At 38.3% G+C, this 12333-nt stretch overlaps 1 protein-coding gene across 3 annotated transcripts in view; it reads left to right on the top strand.

Moving 5' to 3' along the window:
• The first annotated feature begins 1135 nt into the window (after positions 1 to 1135).
• Positions 1136 to 12333, top strand: part of LOC133629707 (copine-3-like) — a 33726-nt gene continuing 22528 nt past the window's right edge. Inside the window, exons 1-8 of one of the 3 annotated variants that reach the window (XM_062020624.1) lie at positions 1136 to 1342; positions 1746 to 1855; positions 6020 to 6268; positions 6340 to 6519; positions 9933 to 10007; positions 11200 to 11271; positions 11352 to 11429; positions 11498 to 11587. In XM_062020624.1, coding sequence (XP_061876608.1) covers positions 6038 to 6268; positions 6340 to 6519; positions 9933 to 10007; positions 11200 to 11271; positions 11352 to 11429; positions 11498 to 11587 — 726 coding nt within the window. In that variant the 5' untranslated portion in view covers positions 1136 to 1342; positions 1746 to 1855; positions 6020 to 6037. Of the gene's footprint in view, positions 1343 to 1745; positions 1856 to 6001; positions 6269 to 6339; positions 6520 to 9932; positions 10008 to 11199; positions 11272 to 11351; positions 11430 to 11497; positions 11588 to 12333 lie in introns of all 3 variants that reach the window. The other 2 variants (XM_062020621.1, XM_062020623.1) reach the window with 2 other exon arrangements.

The following is a 12333-nucleotide window of genomic DNA, read 5'->3' as shown; positions in this document are numbered from 1 at the left end:
GAACCCACACCAAAAAAGAATGACAAACACATTTCTGGAGAACATCCCACCGTAACACAACATAAACACAACACAACCAATACCCAGAATCCCATGCAGCCCTAACTCTTCCGGTCTAGATTATACACCCCCTCTACCACCAAACCCCCCCACACATCAACCCCCCGTGCGTCGGTTGAGCGGAAGAGTTAGTGCTGCATGGGATTCTGGGTATTTATTGTGTTGTGTTTATGTTGTGTTACAGTGCAGATGTTCTCCAGAAATGTGTTTGTCATTCTTTTTTGGTGTGGGTTCAAAGTGTGGCGCATATTTGTAACGTAACAATGTTAAAGTTGTTTTATACGGTACGGCTACCGTCAGTGTAAGCTGTGTGGCTGCTGAGCTAGTACGCCTTGCTGTCAGTTTTGTAAGCAAGTTGAAGCTGCACTCTACATGTGGCTGAGCAGGTACGCTGATGGGCAGGCTGTAGAGGGCACCAAAAGCAGTGCCATCACTCCCTGATATTCGGGAGTCTCCCGGAAATAAAGAGAGGATTGACAAGTATGACGCTATCAAGCGCCATTCATTCAAATCTCGCGGGCGCACTGACATCAAATTTCTATATTTAAGTGCGTGCCGGTGCGTGTGTCTGAGACCCCTGGTTAACATAGCACAAAGCAATTAAAGCTTTATATGCTGTGTTTTTCATTTTAAATTATTTTTTTTTTTTTTGTGGCTCCCATTATTCTCTTTAATTTGTGAAACTTGCCAAAATGGCTCTTTGAGTGGTAAAGGTTGCCGACCCCTGCACTAGGTGTATGCGTATGCTAGCAATGTAGTTAGCATTAAAAAGCTATTTCATATCTCTCTATTTGAACGACTGGAACATCCAAGAACAGAACAGCAATATAACAATATTTTCTGATCAAACTCGACACTCACTTGTTTTAATGCTACGCTCCAGCTGCTTGACCATATTGTCAATGAAGGCGCCCCAGAAGAAAAACGGATATGACGTCATATATGCAAACCAGCTATATCCGAGGGTAGTTTTATTTTGAAGGCGGGAATGCGCCTACAGGATGTGGCTACGAAGAACCGGAAGTGTTAATGAAACCGACGTTTAACAAATAAAGATTTACATTGAAAAACAAGCCTTGTCGTAAATTTACACACTTGGAGAATATGACAAAAAGAAGAAATAAACAAAGTCCTGCTTAATGACATAATCTCATCGAGCATTGTTTGTGTAACGTGACACGCCCAGCCCGCCCGCCCCGCTGCGGGAACCACGTGGTCACTCCCAGCCTGCTAGCTAGCCATAGCATCACCACTCAAGTGCATCTTTACGGAACTATCACAGGTAATGCCCAAATAAGGCTTTATGTTGCTACAAAGATCGTTTATTTACATGACTGCAGCGATAATATATCATCCTATGATGTGTTTGTTCATTTACATTACATTTACATGAAGTTATGATGTGTTTGTTCCACACATGTTGAACATTTACATGAAATTATGTTATGATGTGTTTGTTCCACACATGTTGAACATTTACATGAAGTTATGATGTGTTTAATAGCCGTGGGGACTTTTACAAGGGTTGTCATTATTAGTGTTTATGTGCATGTAGTATAAAGACCTCAGCTGCTGCAACCAATGCACGAGAGTGAGCGCTCTTGTGGTCCATAACAACGCATGCATATGGCGATTATCCACGCTGGAAAAGTGACAGACTTGATTTTCATTCATTGTTCTATCAGTGCATCCATCAAACATCTAGTCTGCCCCACAACAAGAGGACGGAGAAAAAGGAAGGAGCTGTTGACTACAGCGTTGGACGACAAGGGCGGACTCGCGCAAAGCTCTCGGGGTAAATCTCTACCATAAATGGAGATATCCACAGATGTCACACTTGGGAAAAATGTCACAAAGAGGGCAAATTCCAAAGATCTGGGGCCGTACTTATCAAGCTTCTTAGAGTGCCATTTTACACTTAAGTCCTGAGAATTTGCGAAATGTAGTCCTACTCTCAAACTTAAGAATAAAAGCTTTTTATCAACGTTCTTAAGTCTAAGAATCACTCCTACTGTCCACGATATTTAAGAGACCTTCAGAGGTGTCTTAAGTGGTTAGGAGTTGCCAGCAGGGGATGGCACTGAGGCGAGAGAGACGTGTGCGAACGTTCAGGGAACGGAACAATGTTGTTTTTTTTTTTATGACGAGCAGCTGATCAAACGGTATCGTTTAGACAGAGCGGATATTATTTTTGTCACAGATTTAATACTTTTCGATTCCTTGTTGATTTCTGCATGTGGCTGCAGTGGGCTAGTATATATAGAGCCACCCACACCAGTTTCAAATTAGTTGCCTAATTAATGAATTGGAAAGAAAATGTTATGACAGTAGCGTATGTGTGTGGCCGTGAGGTGAGTGACGTCAGTGAGTGTGTGGGCGAGAGAAGAGAGGGAGCGGTAGCGTGAGTGCCGGCGGGGACTAGTTTTTTTTGTATTATTTTGTAGTTTATTGTCAAAATATACACTCCCATTGTCCACTTAAATATTTCCAAGATATCTCTTTATTCTTAGACAACGGATTCCCTTCCGTGATTGGTCATTTCTATGGACACAGAAATGACGTCACCTAAAATTGCGTTTACGGCACATAGTAATGTCGTAATTCAGCTCTGAGTGTGACACTTAAGATTCAGTCCTACACTTCGCTGAAAGTGTGAGTAAGACGCTTGATAACTAACTTTTAAGTGCAGCTTTCAGCGAATAATTTATTTACTCTTAAGTCAACTCTTAGCAGACTTCTTAGGAGTCATTCTAAGAAGCTTGATAAGTACGGCCCCTGGTTTGGAGCTAGTATAAATGGAGACAAGAATGTTTTATTAATATCTCAGCCAAACCTTCATGGTTCCATTTCAAATTGTCGGGATTTATGCAAATCCTAAATACATTAAAACAGGGACCAATAGGTAAGAAAAGTTAGTTTTGATAATAGGTCCCTGGTCCTCTTTAAAGGAGCCATATGTAATCATTTCATGTCAAGTCATCATTGAATGGCCCTGATGTGTCAAAAGGCATTAATAAATCATCGTCTTTTCCAATACCTCTATGACTGATAACAGTAGATAAGCCGGGATATGATCATTTCAAAATTACATTTACAGCCCCGAAATATTATTGTTTTTATTTTGATGTTCCGCCCTCTACCAATTAGAAAGTCTGTGAGTGTGTCACATCCATGTTGCCAGTTACACACCGCCATCTTCGTCTAGCTCAGCGGTCCTCAAACTACGGCCCGCTAGCGTCCAAAATCCGGGGGGAAAAAAAAATATATATATACGGTATATATATATATATATATATTCAATTTAAAAGTTTTTTTTTATCTGTCCTTTCTAATCCATTTTCTACCGCTTGTTACTCTCGGTGTCTCCTAGCCGCTCAAGCAAATCATATTGTCTAAAAATGCATTTTTCCATCGATAACGTGACATCATCGTACTCGCGTGGCAAGTGCACGCTCTATCAGTCAATTACACACTCTATCAGTCAATTAGTGGGCGAGGAAAGTGTGGGGACCCCTGGTCTAGCTACTGCCACTGGTAGAGTTACTAAACATGTCAGACCTTAGTCAATCTAAAAGGCCTTGTAACCATTCTCAACTTATTCATGACAAAGCCAGGAACAAAACCAGGATTTGTATCGTGGATGCCTTTGAGAGACGGAGACCATTTTTTCATCAAACGCCAAACTTGCTAATTTCCTCCTCAGTCAGGCATTTACCTTTTCTTAAGGTATGTAAACTATATTGTCCAATACAGTCTATGATCTTGTCTACCAAAGATAGTATGTTCCTGCAACCAATGCTTAGTGTGATGGTGCTCAGCTCCTAGTGTAATGCTTAGCATGCTAGCCCCAACTGACAGGGCAAAATATATTTAGTAACGTGGGTTGTCTCTTAGCTTATATTTGGATGGTGGTCCGTCAAACTCTACATATCAGCAGGGTAATGCCAACCATCTGTCCCTAGTAAAATATTGCTGCGTAACTTTACAAATACATTTGGCTAATGGACATCAGTAGAATGTGGCATAATTACTTAGTAAACCATCTTGCAATAAGCATAAACAAGAGAAACAGCGTAGGACTCGTCATTTGAAGTTCCTTGGAGTAGGATTGCGTATCTGGCAACCTCAGTCATGGAGAGTGGGAGGGGACTACATCATCTTGACCCTGATTGCAGTACCATTTCTGGCCACATTCCTACATATGCCACCTTTAAATATTGCGGAAAATATCATAATTTAACCCTTTTAAGTTAACCTTGAAATGTATTTAACTACCATAAATAATAATATCCCAGATGTTAGTGGGTCATTAGTTACTATTAGCTACCATAAATGATAATATCCCAGATGTTTGTGGGTTATTAGATACCATTAGCTACCATAATTGATAATATCCCAGATATTAGTGGGTTATTTGATACCATTAGCTACCATAAATGATACTATTCCAGATGTTAGTGGGTTATTAGATACCATTAGCTAGCATAAATGATAATATCCCAGATGTTAGTGGGTTATTTGATACCATTAGCTACCATAAATGATAATATCCCAGATGTTAGTGGGTTATTAGATACCATTAGTTAGCATAAATGATAATATCCCAGATGTTAGTGGGTTATTAGATACCATTATCTACCATAATTGATAATATCCCAGATGTTAGTGGGTTTTAGATACCATTAGCTAGCATAAATGATAATATCCCAGATGTTAGTGGGTTATTTGATACCATTAGCTAGCATAATTGATAATATCCCAGATGTTAGTGGGTTATTAGATACCATTAGCTAGCATAATTGATAATATCCCAGATGTTAGTGGGTTTTAGATACCATTAGCTAGCATAAATGATAATATCCCAGATGTTAGTGGGTTTTAGATACCATTAGCTACCATAATTGATAATATCCCAGATATTAGTGGGTTATTTGATACCATTAGCTACCATAAATGATACTATTCCAGATGTTAGTGGGTTATTAGATACCATTAGCTAGCATACATGATAATATCCCAGATATTAGTGGGTTATTTGATACCATTAGCTAGCATAAATGATAATATCCCAGATGTTAGTGGGTTATTTGATACCATTAGCTACCATAAATGATAATATCCCAGATGTTAGTGGGTTATTAGATACCATTAGCTAGCATAAATGATAATATCCCAGATGTTAGTGGGTTATTAGATACCATTATCTACCATAATTGATAATATCCCAGATGTTAGTGGGTTTTAGATACCATTAGCTAGCATAAATGATAATATCCCAGATGTTAGTGGGTTATTTGATACCATTAGCTAGCATAATTGATAATATCCCAGATGTTAGTGGGTTTTAGATACCATTAGCTAGCATAAATGATAATATCCCAGATGTTAGTGGGTTTTAGATACCATTAGGTAGCATAAATGATAATATCCCAGATGTTAGTGGGTTATTAGATACCATTAGCTACCATAAATGATACTATTCCAGATGTTAGTGGGTTATTAGATACCATTAGCTACCATAAATGATAATATCCCAGATGTTAGTGGGTTATTAGATACCATTAGCTAGCATAATTGATAATATCCCAGATGTTAGTGGGTTATTAGATACCATTAGCTAGCATAATTGATAATATCCCAGATGTTAGTGGGTTATTAGATACCATTAGCTAGCATAATTGATAATATCCCAGATGTTAGTGGGTTATTAGATACCATTAGCTAGCATAAATGATAAAATCCCAGATGTTAACTCAATCAGTGTATGATAAATGAAGTGTTTTTAAAATGTACTGTGAATGATGTAAATGTAGAGAATGCTACACAAGGACCAGCCTCACCATGTGACACAATAACAAACAGGAATGATTTAAAATGAAGCATCATTGAGGGTAGGCTACTCCTTGTCTGTGCCAAATTCCACTCTTTTTTTCTGACTTAGTTGACGTTGCATTCCCAGGATCAGCAAGCGGCTGCCATGGCGTACAGTGGGGCCACACAGGCTGCAGCTGCCATGGCGTACAGTGGGGCCACACAGGCTGCAGCTGCCATGGCGTACAGTGGGGCCACACAGGCTGCGGCCCCCTATTGGCCCTCCAAGGTGGAGCTGACCATCTCCTGTGACAACCTCATGGACATGGATGTCTTCTCCAAGTCCGACCCTCTGTGCGCCTTGTACATCAACGCCTCTGGCTCACAGTGGCATGAGGTCTGAACTTTCTCCACCTCTTTAGTCCTACACTTGTGCTTCTCTGATTTGTGTTTGTTTATGTTTGGCAGTTAGGGCGCACAGAGATGATCCTGAACTGCTTGAATCCAAAATTCACCAAGAAGTTCTCCATTGACTATTATTTTGAGACGGTGCAAAGGCTGAAGTTTTGCTTGTATGACATTGACAACAACACCTACGACTTGGCTGATGATGATTTTCTTGGAGAGCTTCAATGCACTTTAGGCCAGGTGAGCGTCATCTTTTGTCCAGTATTTCACACAAGTGAGTACACGCCTCACATTTCATCTTTATCTTCTCCAGGGACACAACTATGCATTGAAACATGGATATAATGAGTGCAGATTTATTGTCCTCTGAAAAGAACACACAACAGTGGTGATAGCTCCAAGACTGCAAGGGAAAATGGCCAAAATCATAAATAGGTGGTCAAATATGAACTTTAAATATGCGCGAGAATGTTTTCAACTTTTGTCGAGAATCAGCTACTTCCACATTCATTGTGCTCGTGTCACAGTGCATTAAACACGTTGAAGCTGAGCATCCATTGACTTCAATGGGGGAGCATAGAGTGGAAAACGTGATCGTTATTGGATAAATGCTGGACTTTGTCCCGCCCATCGGACGCTCGGCGTCTCTGCAAGTGTATTGAAGGTGGACCTGGCCTCGGCTGGCCGGGCTCCGCATGATGATTGGATGATCTCTTTCTGATCGACAGCAAAATGAGCGAATCGGCGATCTCGAAGTATAAAACCACTGCCAAAGTATTTTACGGGTTTCATTACGTTGTTTCGAGTTGATATGTAGAATTTTACAATCCTCTATATGAGGTTTTCTTTGTCCAATCTAGCATATATTTTGTGTACTTGTCAGTTATTTATATCTAAGTCGCTGGCAACCAGGGCCGTAACCAGGATTACAAAAAATGCCAAAGTCTAAATTTGGAGGGCCAAAGGCATCAGAAAAAGGTTAAAGATTAACGCTTCAAAAAGGTCAAAAAAGAGACGCTATTTCGAAGAGGGAAGGTCAGCCTTGACATAAAAGACAAGGTGGTAGAACCACGTTAAACCCAGATTCCGAACTAACAAGGGTCTTAACTCATTCTCTTTCTATGCCACATCAATGTGGAATGCGCTCCCAACAGGTATAAAAGAAAGGGCATCTCTATCCGCCTTCAAAACCGCAATAAAAGTTCACCTCCAGGCAGTTACAACCCTAAACTAAACTAACACCCTCCCCGGATTGCTAATAATCAAATGTAAACAATCAAATGCAGATACTTTTTCTTTTTCTTATGCCTTCTGATCTCTCTCTCTCTCTCTCTCTCTCTCTCTCTCTCTCTCTCTCTCTCTCTATGTCCACTACTTGCTGTCCATATCCTACCCTACCCCCCCCCCATCCACACCCCTGATTATAAATAATGTAAATAATTCAATGTGATTATCTTGTGTGATGACTGTATTATGATGATAGTATAGATCAGGGGTCACCAACCTTTTTGAAAGCAAGAGCTACTTCTTGGGTAGTGATTAATGCGAAGGGCTACCAGTTTGATACTCACTTAAATAAATTGCCAGAAATAGCCAATTTGCTCAATTTACCTTTAACTCTATGTTATTATTAATAATTAATGATATTTACACTTAATTGAACGGTTTAAAAGAGGAGAAAACACGAAAAAAATGACAATTACATTTTGAAACATAGTTTATCTTCAATTTCGACTCTTTAAAATTCAAAATTCAACCGAAAAAAAGAAGAGAAAAACTTAAAAAAAGAATTTATGGAACATCATTAGTAATTTTTCCTGATTAAGATTAATTTTAGAATTTTGATTACATGTTTTAAATAGGTTAAAATCCAATCTACACTTTGTTAGAATATATAACAAATTGGACCAAGCTATATTTCTAACAAAGACAAATCATTATTATTTCTTCTAGATTTTCCAGAACAAAAATTTTAAAATAAATTCAAAAGACTTTGAAATAAGATTTAAATTTGATTCTACAGATTTTCTAGATTTGCCAGAATAATTTTTTTGAATTTTATCATAATAAGTTTGAAGAAATATTTCACATATATTCTTCGTCGACAAAACAGAAGCTAACATGAAGAATTAAATTAAAAAATGTATTTATTATTCTTTACAATAAAAATTTACTTGAACATTGATTTAAATTGTCAGGAAAGAAGAGGAAGGAATTTAAAAGGTAAAAAGGTATATGTGTTTAAAAATCCTAAAATAATTTTTAAGGTTGTATTTTTTCTCTAAAATTGTCTTTCTGAAAGTTATAAGAAGCAAAGTAAAAAAAAAAATTAATTTATTTAAACAAGTGAAGACAAAGTTTTTAAAATATTTTCTTGGATTTTTACATTTTATTTGAGTTTTGTCTCTCTTAGAATTAAAAATGTCGGGCAAAGCGAGACCAGCTTGCTAGTAAATAAATACAATTTAAAAAATAGATGCAGCTCACTGGTAAGTGCTGCTATTTGAGCTATTTTTAGAACAGGCCGGCGGGCTACTCATCTGGTCCTTACGGGCTACCTGGTGCCCGCGGGCACCGCGTTGGTGACCCCTGGTATATCTGATAGTATATATCTGTATCATGAATCAATTTAAGTGGACCCCGACTTAAACAAGTTGAAAAACTTATTGGGGTGTTACCATTTAGTGGTCAATTGTACGGAATATGTACTTCACTGTGCAACCTACTAATAAAAGTCTCAATCAATCAATCAAAGTTAGTCAAAAGGCAGAAAAACTCAGTATAATTAAACGATTGGTTATTTTAGGCGTGTAAAACATGAAATATATACATTTATATGTCTGTCATACGGCCTGGTAAACCACAGCTCTCCCAGTGAGCAGCACTCGTGCAGCCCCAGACCCTGGCTGCTCCCATACTTGATTGTGGGCAAGACACAAATACTGTACTCTATCTTCACTTGTGTTGTCGGCTAATAATCCACTAGCACAATTTCAAAAGCAATGAAAGTGCTGCACTGTAGTTCAAACGCAGAATAAAACTAAGGACAGTCCAGTGTATGAAATAGACTAAGATCACACAACTCTCATGATAGTTTAAAAGCCAGGGAGTAAAAACATGATTTAAAAGTCATTGAAGAAGGAGAGTGTTCCAATGTGTCAGAGCACCATCACTCCCTTCTTTATTTGAATGGAGATTTTGAGACAAGAAGAAGAAGTTGTGGGGGTATAGATTTTGAAATACATGGTGGTGCTGATTGGTTAAGAGATTTAAAAACAATACCATTGTAAATTGAATTCTAGAATGGACTGGGAGCTAAAATGGGGGTAATATGTTAATGTGTACCAGTTGAAAGGAACATTTTGGACTAGCTGCAATGGAGCGTGTGAGGCCTGGTTTAACACTGAGTGAGTTGCAGTAGTCCAAAGGTGATGTCAAAGATCAACGTGGTTTGCTTTTTGCTAAAAGTCTAGGATGATCCAAACTAGACCGAGCATCAGAGTTCAATCTGTTGTTCCCATTTCAAACCTTTGTCCAATAATGGCTGTGTTGGTTCATTTTCAGTGGATATACACCAACTTATTTTATATCTAAGTGGCATTATGTCTCTTACTGGCAACTCTTAATGCACTTCTTCTCCTTTCCTTGCTCAGATTGTCTCTAACAAGCAGATGACTCGGCCTCTACTGTTGAAGGATGGTCGGCTTGCAGGTCGTGGTACTATAACAGTAAGTTATCCTGGTACTATAACAGTAAGTTATCCTGGTACTATAACAGTAAGTTATCCTGGTACTATAACAATAAGTTATCCTGGTACTATAACAGTAAATTATCGTGGTACTATAACAGTAAGTTATCGTGGTACTATAACAGTAAATTATCCTGGTACTATAACAGTAAGTTATCCTGGTACTATAACAGTAAGTTATCCTGGTACTATAACAGTAAATTATCCTGGTACTATAACAGTAAGTTATCCTGGTACTATAACAGTAAGTTATCCTGGTACTATAACAGTAAATTATCCTGGTACTATAACAGTAAGTTATCCTGGTACTATAACAGTAAGTTATCCTGGTACTATAACAGTAAATTATCCTGGTACTATAACAGTAAATTATCCTGGTACTATAACAGTAAGTTATCCTGGTACTATAACAGTAAGTTATCAGACATTCACTTGTGACTAAACATTTCAAAGGACCAGAGGTGGGTAGTAACGCGCTACATTTACTCCGTTACATCTACTTGAGTAACTTTTGGGATAAATTGTACTTCTAAGAGTAGTTTTAATGCAACATACTTTTACTTTTACTTGAGTATATTTATAGAGAAGAAACGCTACTTTTACTCCGCTCCATTTATCTACATTCAGCTCGCTACTCGCTACTGATTTTTATCCATCTGTTAATGCACGTAATCTCTGCCTACTGAGTCTATGATGCTGTTAAGTTATTGTGGCTCAATTTGCCTTCATTTTTTTTATGTTAATGTATTATTATTTAATATATATTATTGTTTTAGTTGCTTAAGAGATATTCCTGGCTCTGAATTTGCTCATTGCTTTTTTTATGTTTTTGTGCATTACTTGTTGCCGTCATCACTAAACCAACAGGTTACTCATCAGTTACTCAGTACTTGAGTAGTTTTTTCACAACATACTTTGTACTTTTACTCAAGTAAATATTTATTTCTAAATCTGCTGACCAACTTTAGCAGCTATCTGCAGTACAGCAACCTTTCTACGCATCACTATTCTTCTCAATACAAGTGTAACATTCAAACAGGAGATCAGAACATTTCAAGAGACATAGCAATGCAGACAGACGTGTACAGAAATGTCTGTTAGGACTTTGTCCTTCGCCCTCCATGAATCCCACATGAACTAAACCAGCTCAGTCATTGATTGTTTTTTTCTAGATCTGTGCTGAGGAAATAACAGACACCAGGGTGGCACATTTTGAAGTGTCTGCACGCAGGTTGGACAAAAAGGTACTGTACTTGTTTGAAAAACTGCATGGTGGAGATGATATGAACCGCTGGCTTTTGCATCATCTCAATTGACTGTCCAGTTTTTGTGGTGGTCCGACCCCTTCCTGGAGTTCTACAAGCAGACAGAGAGTGGATGGCAACTGGCTCATAGGACCGAGGTGCCCACTACTTACTGTACTGAATTGTCATCATAATTAGATGTAATCATGTCATGTGTTTAATGGAGGTGGTAAAGAACAACCTCAACCCGACATGGAGACCATTCCACATCGCTTTGCGAGCTCTCTGTGGGGGAAATGTGGAGAAAACTATAAAGGTGAAATCTTTTGTGATATTTAAGTTCTTTGAATGTTTAAAATCCACATAACATTTTCTAACACCCAGAAATTGCAATTCATGTGTTTCCCACTACAGTGTGAGATATAATGCTTATACTTACTGTATGTGTGAGATATAATGCTTATGGATGGGTACTGGATTCACTACTTCTACCAAATGTTATCGTTATTATTGATTCACGTAAACGCCAACGCTGCTATATTTTGATACCTTTGTTGTTCATGATGTCATGTCTGGTGGCAGACTTAACAATGGCTCAAACACTTGGCAAGGAAACAGTCACGCGAGCAGCACTCAGCCAAACTGCCCCTCGGTAGTGTCGCAATTTCAATGCCAACAAAGCAAGAAAACACTCCAATGTAAAGTAGAGCTTCACTTTTCCAAAATGTGCAAGCTTGATACTAATTTACGATGGCTTTACCACATACATGCTACTCATGGGCAATTTCACATGGCGATTTCAAAATTTAGGAATGAAAACTACAACTAAGATGCACATTACAATCAAACAGCAGGTGTGTATTAGGTACAATACTCAGACTACATGTCGACTGGCACGTTCAGCTTCATGGCAAAGGCTACTTCCTAGCCAGGTAGCGCACCGACGCCGATACACTACTGCCATCATACGTCTTGGAATTGTAACTGTGCGCAAAGTCTACTATATTATGTCAAAAGAAAACAATATATAACAACTGGACAACAGTTATTATACTCAGCTCA

This window comes from Entelurus aequoreus, linkage group LG15 (genome assembly GCF_033978785.1).
Source record: "Entelurus aequoreus isolate RoL-2023_Sb linkage group LG15, RoL_Eaeq_v1.1, whole genome shotgun sequence".
Lineage (NCBI taxonomy): Eukaryota > Metazoa > Chordata > Actinopteri > Syngnathiformes > Syngnathidae > Entelurus > Entelurus aequoreus.
The sequence above is the reverse complement of the archived record's forward strand: the minus strand, read 5'-3'. Positions and strand labels throughout refer to the sequence as shown.